General features: G+C 33.1%; 4 protein-coding genes, 1 non-coding gene and 1 pseudogene across 5 annotated transcripts; all 6 read left to right on the top strand.

Annotated features, from left to right (window-relative positions):
* The first annotated feature begins 15 nt into the window (after window positions 1-15).
* LOC17892901 lies at window positions 16-1,030 on the top strand (annotated as a pseudogene).
* Window positions 1,031-3,024: 1,994 nt separating this feature from the next.
* Window positions 3,025-4,140, top strand: LOC17891433 (F-box protein At2g14710). The gene has a single exon (XM_006299273.1). It carries the CDS (start codon window positions 3,025-3,027, stop codon window positions 4,138-4,140), a length of 1,116 nt encoding a protein of 371 aa, XP_006299335.1.
* Window positions 4,141-8,248: 4,108 nt separating this feature from the next.
* LOC17893428 (F-box protein At2g14710) lies at window positions 8,249-9,337 on the top strand. The gene has a single exon (XM_006299027.1). It carries the CDS (start codon window positions 8,249-8,251, stop codon window positions 9,335-9,337), a length of 1,089 nt encoding a protein of 362 aa, XP_006299089.1.
* Window positions 9,338-11,379: 2,042 nt separating this feature from the next.
* LOC17892484 (F-box protein At2g14710) lies at window positions 11,380-12,498 on the top strand. The gene has a single exon (XM_006300062.1). It carries the CDS (start codon window positions 11,380-11,382, stop codon window positions 12,496-12,498), a length of 1,119 nt encoding a protein of 372 aa, XP_006300124.1.
* Window positions 12,499-18,071: 5,573 nt separating this feature from the next.
* Window positions 18,072-18,143, top strand: TRNAM-CAU. Its single transcript has one exon. It is a non-coding gene; the product is annotated as a tRNA-Met (tRNA).
* Window positions 18,144-20,651: 2,508 nt separating this feature from the next.
* On the top strand, window positions 20,652-21,287 carry LOC17893803 (pathogenesis-related protein 1). The gene has a single exon (XM_006298650.2). The coding sequence runs from the start codon at window positions 20,669-20,671 to the stop codon at window positions 21,152-21,154; it is 486 nt and encodes a 161-aa protein (XP_006298712.1). The 5' UTR covers window positions 20,652-20,668; the 3' UTR covers window positions 21,155-21,287.
* The last annotated feature ends 2,209 nt before the right edge of the window (window positions 21,288-23,496 follow it).

Raw genomic sequence — 23,496 nt, 5'->3', positions numbered from 1 at the left:
GGCGCGTGTGATGTGATGAAGAATCTTCCAAGTGAATTGATCGAAGAGATACTCTCTTGGGTGCCACCTAAAGTTCTTGTCCGATTCAGAGCCGTATATCTAAGCAATGGAACACTCTTTTCGACGACAAGAGGTTCTTGAACAACCACAAGATGACGTTTAGGTTCATCATACGCAAGGTTTATTCGGTAAGCATCGATCCTGTGATAGTGGTACGTGAGTTACCCTTAGACACACCCGGTTTAGAATCTTCAGAACTTCGAAAATTGATTGATTGCAATGACCTGTTGCTATGTGGCAAGGAGAACGGAGCCGTTGTTTGGAACCCTTGGTTAGGGCAAAGTAGATGGATAAAACATCCTTGTATGTCATTCTACAGTATGGTATACGACTATAAGAAATACAAAATGGTTGCTTTTACCCTTGGGAGTGACTTATGGAAAACCTATGACTTTTCATCCGATGTTTGGATAGACCTTGGTAATGATAGTATATGTGATGATGATATCACAAACATATTTGATAGTGTTGTATCCTTGAATGGGATTTTGTATTGTGTTTGTTTTAGTGAAGAGCCGGATCCCTTGTCCTACGAAATTAGTAAATTCGATTTTTCGAGGAGATTATTCGAATATTTTTGTAATCTACCTTGTGGGGATGCCCTGGCCCTTAGGGTCTTTAGGGAGATCAGTTTTCGTTGCTAAATCAATGCAGGGTAACAAAGAAGATTAAGATTTGGGTTACTGAGGATAAGATTGAGAATGGTGGTGATGTGGTTTGGATGAATTACATGACCTTTTCAAGTCCTAACTTGCCGGATTTAGCAGAGACCATATACGACTCTCAGCCAAGTTACTTCATCGAAGATAAAAGGCTTGTGGTGTGCTCTAACGACAAGAGAGGTCACACTTGGATCTATATATTGGGGGAAAATAAGTTGATCAGTAAAACTCCTATATTAGATAATGTGGTTGATCCTTGGCCTTTGCATCGTACCTTTTTTCCTAGTTTGGTACGGGTTCCTGCTTGAGGGTGGAGGAGAAGAACTGGTAGAATTACAAATTTAGTTTAGTTTACATGTTCGCTTCTTGTTTGGTACGTTAAAGTGAAAACTAAAAATTCGATTTGAATTTTTTGGTGTTTTTATTCACTACCATCTTCTATATATGCTTAAACTAGAGATTTTACTATTTTTCAATCTCTTTTTTTGTTTGGACAAATAATTTCTTACAAATTTTGTATTTAAATCAAAACTAGATTGAATGTTCCCCAACTATGATTGAGGTCAAATTCTCCATCTTAGCTAATATGATATTCAATGGATTGAGATCATTGGTAGCAGCTGTTCGCTATAATGATTGACAAATGGATCCGCAATAAGATCAACTCGACCTACAACTAAACCTACAACTAATAATTGTATACAAATGGCTACTAAACCTACAACTAATAATTGTATACAAATGGCAATGCTACATATGTGTTGGTATACAGCAACCAATGGATCTGTCAATGTCATATCATATATAATACAACAATTAAATGTTTGTCGTTATATAAAGTTGTAAACTAATTAACAGTTTTCAAGAATCAGTTGGGTCAGTTGGTAACAACTTGCACGGTGGGAAGGTTGTTAAAGAGTGAGGACCTGGGTTCGAGTAACGCCAGACGCACCAATAACCTACCTAGTGGGCCAGGAGGCTGCGACCAGTGGGCTGCGCAGTTTGTGCCCACAAGAGAGAGGTTAGGGTCGATGCACTGCAGCGCTTTAAGGATGCCATGTGGTGGAGTGTGCCACATGGCGGATGATCCCACATGACGGGGTGTAACACATTTACATCTATTATAACATTTTTACATCAGTTTTTGAAATAATTCCAAACTATTTTCAAATAATGCCATTGACATTTACTATTTAGTTAAAATTGAAAACTAATAATAAATTTTTATAATCTCTCCCTAATAAATATAATACCATTTCTTATTTTCTACTATTTCTAAAATATTTCTTCAAAATCTTTATACGATCTTATTTGGTTTTTAATTTATTTTATTACATAAAACATATGTATAAAAAATAAAAATTCTTTTTGCACATATTGCAATTTGAATGTTTTAAAACGGACATATATTACAATTTTTTTTAGCATGTATAACATCCCACATTGGGTAGATTGGTTTTGATAATGACTCAAAACTTTTATAAATAAGATTATAACCTTCCAACTACGAATGACGGTACTATAAACATGAGTTTAATATTTTCAGGATTATATGACGGGAATAGTTGTAAGACGAGAAATTTTTTTAACTACATATAAAGTTTAAAATAGATAAAATATTTTGAAACTTTTTAAACGATTAGGTGTTATAAATATTTTAACTCTACACCAAATTTATATTAAAATATTTTTGACTTTCCTAAGATTGATATTATGAAATCTTAATAATTATTAAATAAACTCCAACAAAATCTATAAATTTTTAAAAACGAATTAAAAAGCAAATGTTTATCCCGCGGTGTACCGCGGGTTAAAATCTAGTTGCGTAATATAAGCAGCACCATTCAAGAAGCACCATTCATTGAAGATGCCTTTGTTTTATTCCTTTGTATGATGTTCATAAATAAATAAAAATAAGCAAGCCGGTGAGCTTCTTATAGGTTTTGATTTAAATTTTTTAACTGCGATTAAAATCGCTTTTAGTTTTCCGATTAGAGTAATTTACTTCAAATTGATTTATTTTTTAAGAAATCAAAACCCATATGTGAAAGAGAGGGTTGCAATTATAGTATAGATATTCTACAAACCAATACCACCCTTTGAAAATTTCTTCTTAACAATAATAAGTAAATATAACGAAAAGTAATACTACATGCTTTTGTGAACGAAACTAGAGAAAGAAAGAAAGAAATTAATTACCAACACATTTTTCATTTGATAAAATATTTTACATAATATTATATTATATTATTATATATATATAAGATAGAAACAAAACGAAAACCCTAAGTTAGGTAAAGAGATGACACAGCGGAAGAATGTTCCATGGGAGATGATCGAAGAGATACTCTCTCGTGTGCCACCTAAAGCTCTCGTTCGCTTCAGAGCCGTATCGAAGCAATGGAACGCTCTTTTCGACGACAAGGCGTTCATGAACAATCACAAGATGACATTTAGGTTCATCCTAGTAACCAAACGCAAGATTTATTCGGTAAGCATTGATCCTGTGGTAGTGGTACGTGAGCTACCCTTAGGCACACCTGGTTTAAGATCTTACCCTTTGAAATTTGAAAGTTTGGTTGATTGCAATGACTTGTTGCTATGTCGCAAAGAGAGAGGAGCCGTTGTTTGGAACCCTTGGTTAGGACAAAGTAGATGGATTGGGTCGAATGTAACAGATTCTCATATGGAATTCGACGGCATAGTATGCGACAATAAGAAATACAAGATGGTTGTTTTTTCCTATACTTATGATTATAGTGATGAAATTTGGACAACCTATGACTTTTCCTTAGATGTGTGGATAGACTACAACTCAACAACTAGTCATGGTAGCGAAAACGATGTTAGTGTTGAAACTGCTGTATCCTTAAATGGAACTTTGTATTGGGTTTGTTTTAGTAACAAGACCGATCCCTTGTGCTACGACATTTCTAAATTCAATTTTTCGAGCGAAGAATTGGAAAATTTTTGTAATCTACCTTGCGGGAGAAACCATGATGCGGATGCTCTTGTTCTTAGGGTCTTTAGGGAAGATCGGTTTTCGTTGCTAAAACAATGCATTGTCACAAAGAAGATTGATATTTGGGTGACCAAGGACAAGATTAACTCTGAGGATGGTAGTAATGTGGGTTGGATGAATTATATGTCTTTTTCAAGTCCTAACTTGCCGGCTTTAGTAGAGACTGTACGCTTCTCTCAGCCAAGTTATTTCATCGAAGGTAAGAGGCTCGCGGTGTGTTCTTGTGACAACAATGGTCAGGCTTGGATCTATCTTTTGGAGGATGATAAGTTGATCAGTAAAACTTGTTTAGACGATGTGGTTAGTCGTTGGCCTTTGCACTGTACCTTTGTTCCCAGTTTGGTCCAGGTTCCTGCTCGAGACGAGAGAAAAAAACTGGTGCAATTACAAGTTTAGTTTTATTACATGTTTGCTTCTGGTTTGGTACGTTATAGAGAAAGCTAAAGTTGATTTGAGTTTTGGTGTTTTTATTCACTACCATGTTCTTTGCATACTTACTTGCTTCGATGTAGCACGGAGCCTTAATCCGCTTATGAATCTAACTTGATGGCCTATTTGTTGGCATCCTTGTAGGTGATGGTGTTACATGTGCACCAAAATTATCGTATACAAAAATGCCTATGATACAATAACCAATTCCATTTTTCACTAGAACATTTTTAATACAATGATATTTTATTAAAGTTGTATTACTAACCCTAGATAGCAGTATATAGATAAGATTTAATCTGGTCAATCTATGTCAAGAAAACTTCTTGGAGCGAAACACTCCAAATAGATCCGTAATAAGATCAGCTCAACCTGGTACGAACAGATTAGCTACTAAGCAAACACAGTAAGTTTCAAACATACAACTAACTATTGTAAATATATGTCAATGCTACACATGTGTTGGTATACAGCAACCAATGGAATTGTCACTATCTTGTATAATACTACGATTAAGTTTTATTATCACTAGTAGATATCACTAGCAGAATAGATAAGATTTAAGAGGGCTCAAATCAGCCATATTCAAGAAGTGCATATATAGTCGTCGTTACACCATTTTCATATATTTTTCTGCAAACCCAAAAAAAAAACAAATGTGTACATTGGAGTTTAAAAATTCTGCTGTTCTTTATATTGGAGTTTAAACATTGGAGTTGAAATGATATTATATTTATTAAGGAGATATTTTAGGGATTTTGTTAAAAATGATTATCATTAGTTTTTAAAATTTTAACTAAATAATTAATGCAATGGTATAGCCTTGTAAATAACTTCCAATTCCAAGGTTTTTTCAGAAAATGCTGCAAAAATGTTAATTTAGATGAGATCCTACTTTTCAGATCTTTAATAGTTCCTGCTATGTCAATTACTGTTAACATTTTACCTTTTCCTAATGTTTTTTTTTTCTTATTTTCTTCTGTGTTTTGACACTGAAGAAACATATGTATTGTCTAGATTGTGTCAATCCATAGTAACATGCTAGTGTGATGGTCGGTACAGACAAGTTAGTTTAGGTCAGTAACTATACTTGGCTCATTTTGATGATTTCCACTTTCTTTTTCTGCAAATTTGATGATGTTGACAGATTTTATTTTTAGTAATGTTATCTTGTTTCGTCAGCTCACTACAACATGTCAATCACAAATCCTGGCGTCATAGGCCAATGGCTGTTAACCATCCACATTGTTCATCAAAAGTGAGTGTCTTTAAATATTAAAACGATATAAAAAATATGAGTTTGTGTCTTCCCGGAGACATTTATATATTTAAGTTTATGAGTATCTTTAAGTTTAATAATAATTTATATGATGCTCTACATGATCTTAAGGTAAAACATGCTTTCACATATAGATAAAACCAACCTTACAAAGTAATTTTTGTTTTTTGTCCTAAACAATTATTTGTTTTGCAATAATATCAGGGAACAAAGACCATGGATAAAACCATAAAATCCTAGAGACAGCTATTAAGAATTTTGAAGGTACATATAAGAAATGAGAGAGAATTAGAATGAATATGCTCTTTAGTTTGTAGCACATGGACTACAACTATATCACTACAAGAAAACATAAGGAATTCCGACGACCAATTCCGACGAAACAATTGGTCGGAAAATTTGCGACTAATGTCCGACTAACTTCCGACTACTACCCGACGACGGAAATTTAGTCGGAAACTCGTCGGAAAATTGAATAAATTTCCGACGAAAAAGGGTCGTCGGAAAGTCGAAGGAAAAATGTCGTCGGAAACACAATAATTGTACGAGGAAACAATTCGTCGGAATTTCGTCGGACGTATGTAGTCGGAAATCCGTCGGAAAAAGTTGCAAAGTACACGTGTGTTATTTCGACAATTTTCCGACGAATTTTCCGACAATATTCCGTCGAATGTCGTCGGAAATTACTCGGAAAAGAGTTCAACTTATTTCCGACTAAATTCCGACAATATCTCGTCGGAAACTTTGTCGGAAAAGTTGAAAATAATTGCGCAGTTCTCCGACAAATTTCCGACAAAATTTAAAATAATTTCCGACTAATTTACGTCGAATGTCGTCGGAAATTACTCGGAAAAGTGTTCAACTTATTTCCGACTAATTTCCGACTATATCCGTCGTCGGAATATCCTATGTTTTCTTGTAGTATATCTTAATCTGATATATACTACCTCTCCTGTTTCTACACTGACGACTGCATCAATAGTTGTTGGATGCTTCTGAACAAGATCGTTCCAAGATTCGACAGTGCCCCACATCTCAAGCTCCCACATTTGCAAGGTTAGAAAAGTGAAAGAAATCACGTTAGGTCGCTGCTGCATTATGAAGAGGATTTTTCCATTGAGGTTAAACATGCCAGGATTCAAAATGTCAAAAGCTGGTAAACCTTTCACCAGTTTTCATGTCCTGACTTGTGAATCAAAATATTCAATCTTGCAACTGGCCCCAAATGCGAAGAGTTGGTTATTAATTACACATTATGTGTTATACAACATATCGCCCATAGCATATTCACCCCTTCGAGAAAGACATCCCATGTTTGGATCAAAAACAGTGCAACAATTCTCGTGGTTGTAGAGGAAAATGGCCATTCCACTCAAGACAATAGTTTGGCAAAGAAAATTAATGTATGTTTCTGAATTGTTCAAGCACACCAACTCTATTCCATGAGTTTATGGTTTGGTCAAAGACCTCTAAGAAATTTTGATTTGAACTATCACACCTTCCAAACACGTATATTGAGTCATTGTTTACTGCAGTTTTCAGCGATAACGCAAAACTTTCATGGATGCGACTTGGCGATGTTTGTAGGATCCACAAAGTATAGAGAAGAAGTTACTGCTTCCATAACCTTCTAATGATTCCATAACCTTCTAATGATTCAATAGCATAAATACATGCGACAACATAATTTCTATCTTTTTCTCTATAATCTCCTTATTAGCATGGGGTACCTATATGGTCTTTAAGAGTATTAAACATTTTAATATTTTTTGTTAGTTATGCTATGCCTCTTCTTCTCTAGATTTTTATTTCATTTTAGAAAAACCACAATCTTAATGTTAGTATAAAATCTTCACACAAAAAGTATTTGACTATTATATTCCCACATAATTACACATTATAAATGTAGTACAAGTACTGTACATATCCATCTATTTCACTTCTATTAATAATAGGGTCAATACATGCATATGTGCGAGTTTATATATTTGTCATAGAACAAATTACGTGAAATTTAATTTGATTTTATTGTTTTTAATCATTTTAATTTGATGAAATTCTCTAATTTTTGACTAAACAGTTTATCCCATTATGTTTTACTAATAGTTGGAATTTTAATGTACAACTATCATCTACACATCTACACGTGTTTGTGTGTCGCAGTGTCGGTAGATAGCGACTAAACAAAACAATTGGTCACTAGTTCATATATGTAAATACATAAAACGATTAATATATTTTGTCGTTATTTAAAGACGATTTATTCATCGATCGATTTAGCAAGTTGTGAGGTAAGTGTGGGTCAGTGAAGTTATATGTCAAGTTTTGGAATGAAGAAGTCACGATCCGCGATCATTTTTAACGTGTCCGGACTTAAAAATGTATCATCAGTACAATAACAAAAAATGTATCATCAGTACTTGGGACGAGATTATATTACCTACTCTGTTTTCAGGCCTAAGAGAATGTATGGATTTGGCTCAGAATCTTTAAGTTATTTAAAAAAAAAAAACTAATGTGATCTAAACATGTTTTGGATATATTTATTTAGGAGATTTCTTGTTGTAAATAAAGATATGGTATCTTAAACAAATCTAAATAACAATAAAACGAAGTAATATATGGTTTTGTTAACGGCGGACGTAAGTATAAATATTATTTTTGCTTTGATGAATTTTATTATTGTTTGTTCATCATATAAATATTTAACAAATGTAATGATAATATTTGTTATATATAAGATAGAAACTTAAATATATATAGGGAATCAACGAAAACCCTAAGTTAGGTAAAGAGATGGCGCATTTGAAGAATCTTCCTTGGGAGCTGATAGAAGAGATACTCTCTCGTGTGCCACCTAAAGTTCTTGTCCGATTCAGAGCCGTATCTAAGCAATGGAACGCTCTTTTCGACGACAAGAGGTTCATGAACAACCACAAGATGACGTTTAGGTTCATCATAGCAACTGAATCCAAGATTTATTCGGTAAGCATCGATCCTGTGATTGTGGTACGTGAGTTACCCTTAGGCACACCTGGTTTAGAATCTTTGGAACTTCAAAAGTTGGTTGATTGCAATGAATTGTTGTTATGTGGCAAGGAGAGAGGAGCCGTTGTTTTGAACCCATGGCTAGGACAAAGTAGATGGATCGAGTCGAGTTTAAAACATTTAGGACAAAGTATGGTATTTGATGGCATAGTATGCAATAATAAGAAATACAAGATGGTTGCTTTTTCCCCTGCGAAGGAAGATCACATTGATGACTTGTGGACAACTTATGACTTTTACTCAGATGTTTGGATAGACTACAAGAGAAAAACTGGTAAGAGTAGTATTAGCATAAACACTGTTAGTTCTGAAACTGCTGTATCCTTAAATAGAACTTTGTATTGGGTTTGTTTTCGTAACAAGACCGATCCCTTGTGCTACAACATTTTTAAATTCGACTTTTGGAGCGAAATATGGAATAGATTTTGTAATCTACCTTGCGGGAGAAACCATGACGCGGATGCTCTTGTCCTTAGAGTCTTTATGGGAGATCGGTTTGCTTTGTTAAAGCAATGCATTGTCACAAAGAAGATTGATATTTGGGTGACCAAGGACAAGATTAACTCTGAGGATGGTGGTAATGTGGTTTGGATGAATTTCATGAGTTTTTCAAGTCCTAATTTGCCGGATTTATCAGCGAACGTAGGCTACTATCAGCCAAGTTATTACATCCAAGGTATGAGGCTCGTGGTGTGTTCTTGTGACAACAATGGTCAGGCTTGGATCTATCTTTTGGAGGATGCTAAGTTGATCAGTAAAACTCGTTTAGATGATGTTGTTGATCCTTGGCCTATGCATTGTACCTTTGTTCCCAGTTTGATACCGGTTCCTCCTTGAGGCGAAAGAGAAGAACTGGTGCAGTTACAAGTTTAGTTTTATTACATGTTTGGTTCTTGATTAGAATTTGATTTGAGTTTTTGTATTTATATTCACTACCATCGATTTTCTTTGCTTAAACTAGAGACTTTTTTACTATTTTTTACTCTCTTTGTTTTAACTACAAATAGCAACACACATCTCACTAACCCTCATATCTCAAATCTCACATAAGCTTGTAAATTCTATAATTTTTTTTAATTCAAATAACATTGTTTTAGTTTATTCTCATACGTATATTTCATATGCTTTTATGTTTTTAAGAAGTTTCACAGGTGTATATGATAGATAACGGTTAGATATAACATACAGTAAAACCTCTATAGATTAATTATTTTTATAAATTAATAACCCCGGTCTCAAGTTGGGATCAATGTAATTTTATATAGATGTTAATAAAATAAAAATATAATATATTTTTAGAAAATAATTTGTAAATATATGGTCCATTGATACTATAAAATCAATAATTATATAAATATTATTAATATTTGAGGAAAAAAAAAAATTATTAATATATATATATATATATATATCTATATACATGTAAAACATTTAGTGAAATATGACTATTATGTTGTTCTTTATCCTCTTGAATATTGATGGGGTATTTCAATACTACCCCTTTTCCAATAGCACTTTTTAAAAATATCACTCTTTCTAATTTTATTAAAAAATCACTATAAATTTTGAAATTTATCAAAAAACTATATATTTAAAGACACAAACTATCTTTATATGTGTGTAAATTTACATATATATTTCATAAATATCTTTTAAAAATCATTTAAAAACCTTATAAAAACCTTATAAAAACCATACAAATGCCGTTTATAACCTTTTAAAACCTTATAAATATGTGAATTTAGTCTCACAGTAGTCACGATGATCTTGATGTACCTTACCAACCATGTAAAAGTTTATAATTTTCATATTTGAAAAGAGATATTTTTGAAAATAGATAGAAAAGAGGGGTATTTTTAGAAAAAGGTAAACCAAAAGGGGCATTTCTCAGAAACAAAATCTATATGTAATATGTACTAAATATGTGTCTCATCTCTTTACCTAACTTAGGGTTTCGTTGATCCGTCTACGAATCACAATATCAATGAATCTAACTTGATGGCCAATTTGTTGACGTCCATTGTGTACCAAAATTATCGTATACAAAAATGCCTACTCTACAATAACTAAATCGATTTGTCACTAGATCATATTTAATACAACGATACATTATTTGGCCATTTTGATATATATAGTTACGTATATTTTTCTGCAAACCCAATGAAAACAAACATATTTATATCATTTAAAAACTGTTTAAATCACGAACAAATAACACCTTTCCAAATTTTCTTGTTAAGATATTATATCTCAAACAATATCTAAATAATAATAACTAAATAAAACGTAAATAATACTACATGGTTTTGTGAACGAAACTAGATCGGACGAAAGTAATTAATTACCTACACATTTTTCCTTTGATAAAATATTTAACATAATACAATGTTATGTTTTTTTTCAAATAGAAGATAGAAACAAAACGAAAACCCTAATTTAGATGAAGTGATAATAGCTCAATTAGTAAAGTAATATTTAGAGGTTATCGGTTCGAGTAATACTTGGGACGAGATTATATTACCTACTCTGATTACGGGTCTAAGAGGATGTATGGATTTGGCTCAGAACCTTTAAGTTATTCAAAAAAAAAAAAAACTAATGTGATCTAAACATGTTTTGGATATATTTATTTAGGAGCTTTCTTGTTGTAAATAAAGATATGGTATCTTAAACAAATCTAAATAACAATAAAACGAAGTAATATATGGTTTTGTTAACGGCGGACGTAAGTATAAATATTATTTTTGCTTTGATGAATTTTATTATTGTTTGTTCATCATATAAATATTTAACAAATGTAATGATAATATTTGTTATATATAAGATAGAAACTTAAATATATATAGGGAATCAACGAAAACCCTAAGTTAGGTAAAGAGATGGCGCATTTGAAGAATCTTCCATGGGAGCTGATCGAAGAGATACTCTCTCGTGTGCCACCCAAAGCTCTCGTTCGCTTCAGAGCCGTATCGAAGCAATGGAACGCTCTTTTCGAGGACAAGAGGTTCATGAACAATCACAAGAAGACGTTTAGGTTCATCATAGCAACCAAACGCAAGATTTATTCTGTAAGCATCGATCCTGTGGTAGTGGTACGTGAGTTACCCTTAGGCACACCCGGTTTAAGATCATACCCTTTGAAATTTCAAAGCTTTGTTGATTGCAATGATTTGTTGCTATGTCGCAAGGAGAGAGGAGTTGTTGTTTGGAACCCTTGGTTAGGACAAAGTATATGGATCCAACCGAGGGTAATAGATTCTCTTATGGTATTCAACGGCATAGTATGCAACAATAAGAAATACAAGATGGTTGTTTTTTCCTATAGAGATACTAATGAAATTTGGACAACCTATGACTTTTCCTTAGATAAGTGGGTAGAATACAAGTCAAGAATTAGTAGTAGCGTAAACCTTGTTAGTGTTGAAACTGCTGTATCCTTAAATGGAACTTTGTATTGGGTTTATTTTAGTAACAAGACCGATCCCTTGGGCTACCACATTAGTAAATTCGATTTTTCAAGAAAAATAATGTATTATTTTTGTAATCTACCTTGCGGGAGAAACCATGATGCGGATGCTCTTGTCCTTAGGGTCTTTAGGGGAGATTGGTTTTCGTTGCTAAAGCAATGCATTGTCACAAAGAAGATTGATATTTGGGTGACCAAGGACAAGATTAACTCTGAGGATGGTAGTAATGTGGGTTGGATGAATTATATGTCTTTTTCAAGTCCTAAGTTGCCGGATTTAGTAGAGACTGTACGCTTCTCTCAGCCAAGTTATTTCATCGAAGGTAAGAGGCTCGCGGTGTGTTCTTGTGACAACAATGGTCAGGCTTGGATCTATCTTTTGGAGGATGATAAGTTGATCAGTAAAACTTGTTTAGATGATGTGGTTAGTCGTTGGCCTTTGCACTGTACCTTTGTTCCTAGTTTGGTCCAGGTTCCTGCAGCTCGAGGCAGACTAAGTTTGAGTCTCTTTTTCTGGAAGTATTGTACATAATATTCTTTTGAACAATTTGGTAAGAATTATATATGTTAGAAACTAAGCAAAGTCTTGTTTTGAAATCCTCCTAACTTACTTTGATTGAAGCATGGGGCCTTAATCTAACTTGATGGCCAATTTATTGACATCCAATGAGTACCAAAATTATCGTATACAAAAATGCCAATGCTACAAAGCCTACAATAACCAACTTGATTTGTCACTAGATCATATTTAATACAACGATGTATATTATATGCTTCTCATTATTTAAAGTTGTGTTACTATCTCTAGATAGAAGAATATAGATAAGATTGACTTTCCTCCAAACGAATATGTTGTATAGATAAGATTTAAGCAGCCATATTAAAGAGAAGAAATTCAGCTCAGTAGTACGACTATTAAAGAAGCAGTCGGTTATGAAAAACCATGTGGACGAGAGATCATGTTAGTCGTCGTTACAAGTAGGCATGACCAAAACCTAATTGTAACCGTAATTATGATTTTAACGGGGCTGTTATTCAATCGTAACTGTATAAATGGTTAAAAAACCGTAGCCGTTAACTGTCAAAATAAATTAGTCACGGTTATAAAAAAATATTAATCGTAACTGTTATTAATCATAACCGTATCAAAACATTCAGTTAATCACATAATTAACCGTACGGTTAAACTTTTAAAATAAATTTTATTCCATTAAAACAATGTTTTAAATAGTTTGTGTCAACTTGTCAATTTAATCTACTCCACAACTCATTTCTATTAATCAAATAAAAAAATTAGTTTAGTTATTTGTAGGTTCAGAACTATTAATTAATTAATTTATAGTTGTGTTTGATTAAAAAACCCATTTATTTAACTAATTCACTATAAATATTGAATCATATAATACATTATATATTTCATATTGTAAAATAAATATTATCTTATATGTTAAGAAAGTATAAAATTTCCTATGATATTAACTATATCATAATAATCAAGTAACTGAATCCATATTTAGCCATAACTATATATAACCGTAGCCGTTTTAACCGTATATATAAAGGTTAAGGTTATGGTTAAAGAAATTTTATAACCGTAACTGCTGGCTAATAATCCTTAAGTCAGTAACCGTGATAAACGTAACCGTGGTCATGCCTAGCTACAATAAATCATGAAATTAGGATTTAGATTTATTTAAAATTTGGTGGATAAACTATTCATCGCTAAAAATAGAAGGAAAAAAAAGATCATGCTGAAACACTATTTTCTTGACATTTCACTTTTATAATAGAGATAATAGCATTCTTAGTCACTTTTTGAAAAGTAATCACTAGAAAATAACTTTGTCTTTTTGCCTATGATTTACAAAAGATACTATGCACAAATGGCCTTCATTATTATCCATAATTTCTAATTTGCCATCGTAACCAAAACCAACACCCTCTCGCCTACCACTGTTTCTTCTTCTTCATCCTCGCCACTCTTCTTCTATTTCATTTTTTCAAACATATTATGTTTTTCTGTTCTTTTGTTCGCTTGATTTTTGTTTCTGTCATATTCTCAAACATAGTATTTGATGACGGTCGAATCTATTTCCTCTTTTTACGGTCAAGTCTATTTCGTTACTCTTATGTCACTCGTTTTTTGTAGATAAAACACAAGTACTCAGTTTCTCTTCATAAAATCGTTAATATGTTCAGTTCCTTCTCGTATTTGTTCTCGTATCTGTTTTTGTTCATTTCGTATTTTTAGATCACTTTCGTACTATGTCCATGTGGATATGTCCACCCGTTCACTACCTACCAACTTTGACATTTTTAATAATGGATATCTAATTATTGAACTCTACTTAATGAAATTTGAATTTAGATTTATTAGAAATTTGGTGGATAAACTATTCATCGCTAAAAATAGAAAAAAAAAGATCATGCTGAAACACTATTTTCTTGACATTTCACTTTTATAATCGAGATAATAGCATTCTTAGTCACTTTTTGAAAAGTAATCACTAGAAAATAACTTTGTCTTTTGCCTATGATTTACAAAAGATATTGTGCATAAATGGCCTTCATTATTTTCCATAATTTCTAATTTGCCATCGTAACCAAAACCAACACCCTCTCGCCTACCACTGTTTCTTCTTCTTCATCTTCGCCACTCTTCTTCTATTCATATTTTCAAACATATTATGTTTTTCTGTTCTTTTGTTCGCTTGATTTTTGTTTCTGTCATATTCTCAAACATAGTATTTGATGACGGTCGAATCTATTTCCTCTTTTTACGGTCAAGTCTATTTCGTTATTCTTATGTCACTCATTTTTTGTACATAAAACACAAGTACTCAGTTTCTCTTCATAAAATCGTTAATATGTTCAGTTCCTTCTCGTATTTGTTCTCGTATCTGTTTTTGTTCATTTCGTATTTTTAGATCACTTTCGTACTATGTCTATGTGGATATGTCCACCCGCTCACTACCTACCAACTTTGACATTTTTAATAATGGATATCTAATTATTGAACTCTACTTAATGAAATTAGAATTTAGATTTATTAGAAATTTGGTGGATAAACTATTCATCGCTAAAAAGAGAAAAAAAGAAGATCATGCTGAAACACTATTTTCTTGACATTTCACTTTTATTATACAGATAATAGCATTCTTAGTCACTTTTTGAAAAGTAATCACTAGAAAATAACTTTGTCTTTTGCCTATGATTTACAAAAGATATTGTGCACAAATGGCCTTCATTATTTTCCATAATTTCTAATTTGCCATCGTAACCAAAACACAACACCCTCTCGCCTACCACTGTTTGTTCTTCTTCATCCTCGCCACTCTTCTTCTATTTCATATTTTCAAACATATTATGTTTTTCTGTTCTTTTGTTCGCTTGATTTTTGTTTCTGTCATATTCTCAAACATAGTATTTGATGACGGTCGAATCTATTTCCTCTTTTTACGGTCAAGTCTATTTCGTTACTCTTATGTCACTCGTTTTTTTGTAGATAAAACATAAGTACTCAGTTTCTCTTCATAAAATCGTTAATATGTTCAGTTCCTTCTCGTATTTGTTCTTGTATCTGTTTTTGTTCATTTCGTATTTTTAGATCACTTTCGTACTATGTCCATGTGGATATGTCCACCCGTTCACTACCTACCAACTTTGACATTTTTAATAATGGATATCTAATTATTGAACTCTACTTAATGAACCATGCGTAATAGCCTATAGACAAGGTATCATGCTCAATGGACATCTTCCTTCCCATATGACACAACTTTATAACTTACAATTTTCTTCATTTTCTATCAAATAAAATCCATAATCCCTTCTTACCATCGCCGCCAATTTCCTTCTCCGCTGTCAAACTCTATCCCAATCAACCCTCTCGATTTGATAAATTGATGAGAGTAAAGAACACAAAAGTGTTTAAAGGAAGAATTGTATTAGGCTCTCATGAATATAATGTTACAACTTACATTCTCTTATGTAGAGATTATGATAAACATAAATGTAAATAATATAACTAGAGATAATGTTAATCTTCCTAAACTTAATATTGTTATTTATCACATATCTTCTAGAATAATATCTTCTTATTTCCATAACTTCAATTTGTCTTCTCAACCGTCGATCTCGTTCTATCTCCGGTTCTCCATCTCCCAATACCCCCTGCAAGCTCATACGTGGTAACACGTGTAAGATTTGACAAATCTTCAAAATAACGGCTTTATACTCGGCCGTCGAGTCATTATCGACGTTTATACCCGGTCGTGGGGTCAAAGCGGCTGTAACATCCGGCCGTTGGATAAATAACGACGTTTATACCCGATCGTAGGGTCAAAGCGGCTACAATACCCAACCGTTAAATCATCGACGTTTATACTCGGTCGTTCAGTCGAATTAGTGGAAAATACAGCTTTTGTGTATTTCCATCAATTTAAATCACAAGTCATGATTGTTCTCCGAACTTCGTGCTCATGAAAAAACTTGGGTAAATTCATCACCGCAGGATTAGCATCGTATCTGTATGCGATATCATCATCTTCATATCTCCATAGCATCGTTGGAGTCATGGTCAAGAACTCAAGACCATCATAACAAATATTATAACCGTCATTGGCTCGTAACTTGTCGCCAACTAGCAACTATGCTAGCTAATATGAAATTAAGAACCAAACATGGCCAAACCAAAAAAGTGATTTACCTACCGATCACGTCTTTCTTTTTCTTTTTTTTTCTCGTTTTTTTTTTCTTTTTGTTTTCTTTTTTTTAGGGAAAAATCAAAAAAAATAAATGAAAACCATGGAATCGGAAACAAAAACCCTAACTCATAAGAATAAGATCGAAAGCTCTGATACCATGTTAAATTAGGGTTTGTTATGGACTTCCAACTCAAAACCAATTGGCAATGAGTGGATTGGCTCTAACCCTTTATATATTACTTAAGTCCCATCATATATTCCAATGTGGGATCTTTCTCCACATACGATCTGGTCGCATTATCTCACTCTCATACTTTTTTGTTTTCTTTTGTGCCTCTTTCTTGTTTCATTTATTATGTCCATCTGGATATATCCACACATGTGTCTATATATGCATAATTAACCAACATACACCTCTATATTAATGAACATCTACTTAATAGGTTCTACTTAATAGACACAATCCATTTTTCCTTTACTAATTGTTCACTTGTAGATGAACACATCCCTACACATAAGGTATGTTTACAAGTTGATGGATATATCGTAACGTCCATTTTTCTTCAACAAGTCGTTCACTTGTAGATGGACAAATCTCTGAGAATGTGAGGAGCATCGTTCGTCATCGTCATCAATGACTTGGTTGTCATTAGATCTTCATCGCCATCTCCCGCAAATCACTATTGTGAAATAATCCATCTGTTCCTGTCCATTTAATCAAATCTCACAAAATTAGAAGGTCTACATATATGATAAGCTTAAGAGAAGAGAAGGGGAAGATGCATGTTGCAATACCCCTGTCTCCATCATCAAGGTTCTTCGCAACCAGTTTCTCTGCCGTTCACTCTAAACGTTCAAACACCTATCTTCTCCTACCACTCGTACTTACTACGCTTTCATAAAACTATTCAAAAACAAATGAAACGAAAACTCTCGTCCTAACGTAACTAAAATTTGAAACTACTTAACATCCTCGCCTCGTTGGTTAATTTCACTTTATTAGGTTAGTTTAGTCATCTTTTGCCAAAATATGTGCCGAAACACGACACTCTTATATTGTTACTTTTCTGGCTTATGCTTTCTAGAAAGTTACCTTTCTAGTAATACACTCTTTACTATATCATTCTTTATAATTGTATCTACATATATATAACTGTTTTCATTTGTTATAACAAATGTGAAGTGGGAAATAGAAAAGTGAATATGGCAAAATGATAAGAAATATTTTTGTTTCTCTCTAAAATCTTATGAAAAAAATCCTCAAAAGATCTCAGTCCTACACAAATGTCTATGTAAGCATACATAAATTAATTTTATACATGTGTAAGATCTCATATAATTAATTCTTATAAATACCTTATTAAAATAAGTTGGAAAATTTTATAATACCTTATAACAAATCAGAGTGGCGCAGCGGAAGCGTGGTGGGCCCATAACCCACAGGTCCCAGGATCGAAACCTGGCTCTGATAAATTGTATTTATTCTTTTATACTAACTTTTAAACAAAAAACTTTTATGAATTATTGGATCAAGCGTCCAAATGGTGACTAGTAATATCATCAAAGCATATATTATGAAACCTTATTAATTTTCAGATCTGAATAGGATCAGTTTTAGAAATGGACAGATTAACTGATTAATTTTGAATAATGGTACACCAAAAAGGCTATATTTTTATTTATCCGATAATACAAATAGATTATGTGGTTTCCTAGTGGGGGTGTTAAATATGTTGATGATAAATATTAATGAGAAAATTATATTCTCTACCATGAGCATGGTCATTTCTTATGAGAAATGTGACTATCAATATAATCTTCTCTAATGGTACACCAAAAAGGCTATTTTTTTTTTTTTGGCAAACAAAGGCTATTTTTTTTATTTCTCTGATAATACAAATAGATTATGTGGTTTCCAACTGGGGGTGTTAGATATGTCGATGATAAATATTAATGAGAAAATTATATTATCTGCCATGAACATGGTCATTTTTTCTAAGAATTGCCACTTTCAATATAATCTTCTTTAAAATGCCACATGACAAACCTTTAACTAATTAAAATGACAATTGTATCCTTCACTCAAACTTTCTCTCTTTCCTTTTATTTCTTCTCATCTCTTTCTTTCTCTTCTTTTCTCATATTCTCTTTCTTTCTTCAACAACAAAGAAATCTCTCTACAATTCCGGCAGACTAGTTCCGACGAGACAGTTCCGGTGGACTAGTTCCAGCGGACCAGTTTCGGCAGACTAGTTTTGACGGACTAATTTCGACAGACCATAACAGTTCGACAGACCATAACAGTTCCAGCGGACCATAACCAGTTTCAACGGACTAGATCCGACAAACCAGTTTCGACAGACCATAACCAGTTTTGGTGTAGCATAATCAGCCTCGACAAACTAGTTTCGAATTGCGGAGGACCAGATCCGGCAAACCAGTTCGGGCAGATGATAAAAAGTTGCCGTGAATCAAATCTGGCGAAGAAGTTTCAGCAGATCATAAACAGTTCCGATGGACCAGATTTGGTGGACCAGAGTCGGTAGAACAGACTTGTCCATAATACATATGTAAGATAGATATACCAAAAAAAATTGTCCATGATCGAGTTTGGACAATAAGCAAAGAGTGTCGACAAAAAAAAAACTTGTCTATTAATTAATGTCTATAGTTGTCTCATGCCAGAATTTGTTGTCTCTTTCTTTAAAGGCATTTTTGTCTTTTTTATTTTACCATAAAAATGAATGTGGTATTTGAGAAATTACAAAATGGAAAATGGCAGTTTTTAAAGATTGAGTTTTGAAAATGGCATTCTATATAAATTTCCAAATATCATGGTTAAAAGGGAGCGAGCTCACATGAAGTTGACACATCATCATGGCTTTTTTTTTGGAAATACATGAATAGATAGGTGTATAAGACCACCATTATTGGTGGTCTAAGTGGTACATTTGGAATCCGTATACACCTATCTATTCATGTATTTCCAAAAAAAAAAGCCATTCGCTACGTGAACATATATAACGGGAGAAGCTCAATCCAATCAATATAAGATAAATGAATCCATGGAAGCCTAATTGATTATTCAAATACTCTAAGCTGTAGGATTGATGGACTGTGAAAATTCTTTGAAACCTATTACAGGTCTGGGTTGGGAGCTAAATGTCATTAAGGAAGTTCCTCTCTCTTACACTTGTAAATGGGATGTGGGTCATGGAGAAAATAAATACAAAATAATCAATTGCCAGGTTTTCAAGACAGGTAGTAAAGAACTAGTAGCGATGGTGCAACCCCACAGAGTGTCAATCTTATCTTATATCTTACACGAATTAGGGTTTTTTCGAGCCACGATTTATCGTTTTTGTAACTTTAAAACGGGTTGTCTTGCTTGTTAATCCAGATTATTTGCTACAAAAGTAACTTTTGTAAAACAATTTCCACCTCATTGGGTTAGGGATTAATTTTTTCAATGACTGTGTAGTTGACAAAGAAGATAGTTACAAGAGCATATAATTTCATAGCTCACCGTAGTCATCAGATTTATGTTGTAAAGATTGATTTATAATAAAGGAGATATATAAGCGTTTGAAGCGTTTCAATTTTGGTATAACTATTTTGTTATATTTTTGTCTACCTCATTTAGTTTTTGTGTCTGAATTTTTAGGATAATATGGTAAAAGCAGTAAAGACTTTTGTTTCTTTCTTTTATAGCCACACAAAATGTTAGATAGTTTTTCAAATCTCAATATATAAACCATGTCTAGCTACGAACACTGAAACCATAAGTATTTTCTCAAATTTTGGTATAACTATTTTGTTTTATTTTTGTTACTGAATTTTTAGGATAATATGGTGAAAGCAGTAAAGACTTTTGTTTATTTCTTTTATAGCCACACAAAATGTTAGATAAGTTTTAAAAGCTCAATATATAAACCATGTCTAGCTACGAACACTGAAACCATAACACAAAAAAAAAAAACCATTATAATCTTGAAAATGAATTTAATTAGCTATTCTCGCATTCTAATAATCTTGGCAGTTCTTGTAGGTGTTCTAGTTGTTCCATCCAAGGCTCAATACAGCCCACAAGACTATGTAAATGCTCACAACCAGGCACGAGCAGCTGTAGGCGTTGGCCCGATACAGTGGGATGATACCATTGCAGCCTACGCTCTAAGCAACGTGTACCGACTAAGAGGCAGCTGCAGACTCGTACCCTCGAGTGGGCATTATGGGGAGAACATGGCCAAGAGTAACGGCGTTTTCTCTGCGGCCCTTGCTGTGAACATTTGGGTTAACGAGAGGTTTAGCTACAACTACGCTGCGAACACGTGCAATGCGGTTTGCAGTCACTACACTCAGGTTGTTTGGAGAAACTCAGTGAAAGTGGGATGTGCTAGAGTGAGGTGTGATAATGGAGGAAACATCATTAGTTGCAACTATTATCCTCGAGGGAACTATAATGGTCAGAAGCCTTACTAATGTGTGACAATGTTGCGTATACACGTATAAGACATAGGACGTGTATATGTATTTTAATGTATAAGGAGCTTCATATGCGATGTGTATCAATATTTATTAAGTAATGCAAATAAGAGAGCTGAGATTAAGAGTATATGACCATAGCCGTTCAGGATAAATCATTACTCAAAGTTTGATGTGCTTATCAAACAGAAAATCTTATTTGGTTAAAATTATCACTAAGATATATTAATATTCTTTTGGTTTTTTGGGTATATTTCTCGGTTTTTGGTTCGGTTCGGATTCGGTTGAACAATTAAGAGAGAAATATTTAGAGTTTGTAAAGGTTTTAAAACTTTTTGGTTTGTTCTCGGAACCGGATTTTTCTAACAAAAATATTAACTTATGCATGCTAAAACTTTGCAATTGATCCTTTTCAAATGAAGATTCCATATGTTAACTTTTTTTTCATTAACATTTTATTTGGAAAAAACTATTTTCCTAATTTATATATTAAATAAAAAAATAGCAACTAGAAACTAAATTTGATTAATATTTTAATTCAAAAAGCTCTGTCAGAGATTTCATATAAGTTCATGTAATAAATAAATCAATAATCTATAAGTAAAAAAAATAGTTATTAAATAATGTTTTTTTTTGGGTCATCAAAACTCAATAGATTGACTTAGATAAGCTAATTTGTGGGACAATTGTTTACAAACTTGACAATATGCGGGCAGGCACGCACATTACGTGCCAAACTATCCGCTTTTACATTTGCATTTCTTGGAATAAGTGATAAAGAAAAAGTTGAGAATTCTTCACTATCAATCTTGATGTCATCCATGTATACAAAGAAAGCCGGCCACTCGGAAGGCAAAGACACCATCTACACCAAGTCTGAACAGTCGGTAAGAAAAGCCACATCTCTGAAATCATGTTTTTTCATGCATCCATCGCCCACTGCAGTGCTTGTACCTCTGAATGGAGTGGAGCCATCATGAGAATGTTGACAGAACCATCCTAACCCGAAATTTTTATCTAGATCCTTCCATGATCCATCTAAAAAACACCTGTATCTGTAAATAAAGAAGGTAATATAGTCGTCCTTCGTCTGTCAAGAGAATGCAACACCGAAACCTCGGGACAAGAGCCAATTTCCTCAACTTGAGCCCCATGCCAAGTCTCCGCTTCCGCCTGTGCCACTCTAGTAACCTCTTGGGAGCACTGATCCTCATTTTTAAACACTTTAGCATTTCGCGCCTTCTAAATATACCACAATAACCATGGAAAGAACTCAGCTTGCCCATCGACTAACAATAGCCGAAGAAGGTAATCCATATTAGCATAAATAGAGTATATGGGGAACTGAACAGAACCCGGAGGGACATGAGCCAGTGCCCAAGATTGTCTTGCCGGTGGACATACAAAAATAGCATGGTTCACTGTTTTCACCTGGGCTGTACATCTAGTACAAGTTGGACCACAATTTATGCTCCTACTTTTCAAATTAGCAGAAACTGATATACATCCTTTTAATAATGTCATTAAATAATGTTATACTGTATAAAATATAGATTAATAAAAAAAAATATAGTTAATTGCATCTCTATTTTCTTTTCAAACGAATAAACCACACATCCACATGTAATTATTAACAAGAAAAGACAATTCAATAAAATTAATAACATTTGGAGATTTTTGTACACGTGAATTTAAATTTGGATGAAGCATGTAAAACGAAAGGGACCTTACGACTTCTCTTAGCAGTCACCTTCAATATCTTTTAACTTTTCTTATATTATATAGATAAGATTTGAGAGGGCATAAAACAATATTTCAGAATCAGTCGACATGGACCAATGAAATATCATATTTCCGAAGACTTTGATTATTCTGTATATAGTCTCAAAAGTCTTTTTAGTCAATTGTGTTACCTTGAGTGTATGTAAATTGATGTAATTCTAACAAATGAACCAATAGTGATCTTGATTTCATATACCATAAAAAAGACTAATGTATTAATAAGTCTAATATCTAATTAATAACAATATAATATAGAAAGTAAAAACAAATGAACTTTTCTTCTCATAAGTTTTTTTTGACAAAATTATACATTTCCTTGCATTCTTACTTTAATTAGAGGCAAACTTAACGAATTGGGAAAGGTTCGAAATGCCAAAATTAAAAGAAATTCTTATTAATTAGGTCTTATTAATAATTCTTATAATGTTCATAGTAATTATAACTAAGTACTAAAAGTTTAGTTAACTAAAACACAAACTACTCATGGAGAAAGCTCCGAATCTTTTCTCTTATGTCACGTTATACATCTCTTATAGGTCCCCGTATGCAAATTGATT

This window comes from Capsella rubella, unplaced genomic scaffold (assembly GCF_000375325.1).
Source record: "Capsella rubella cultivar Monte Gargano unplaced genomic scaffold, Caprub1_0 scaffold_3, whole genome shotgun sequence".
Lineage (NCBI taxonomy): Eukaryota > Viridiplantae > Streptophyta > Magnoliopsida > Brassicales > Brassicaceae > Capsella > Capsella rubella.
Note: the sequence above shows the minus strand (reverse complement) of the source record. Positions and strands in the feature narration are given on the sequence as shown.

Excerpts from the sequence above, each read along its gene's own strand:
- LOC17891433 (XM_006299273.1), top strand. The coding sequence starts at position 3,025 with ATGACACAGCGGAAGAATGTTCCATGGGAGATGATCGAAGAGATACTC.
- LOC17893428 (XM_006299027.1), top strand. The coding sequence starts at position 8,249 with ATGGCGCATTTGAAGAATCTTCCTTGGGAGCTGATAGAAGAGATACTC.
- LOC17892484 (XM_006300062.1), top strand. The coding sequence starts at position 11,380 with ATGGCGCATTTGAAGAATCTTCCATGGGAGCTGATCGAAGAGATACTC.
- LOC17893803 (XM_006298650.2), top strand. The coding sequence starts at position 20,669 with ATGAATTTAATTAGCTATTCTCGCATTCTAATAATCTTGGCAGTTCTT.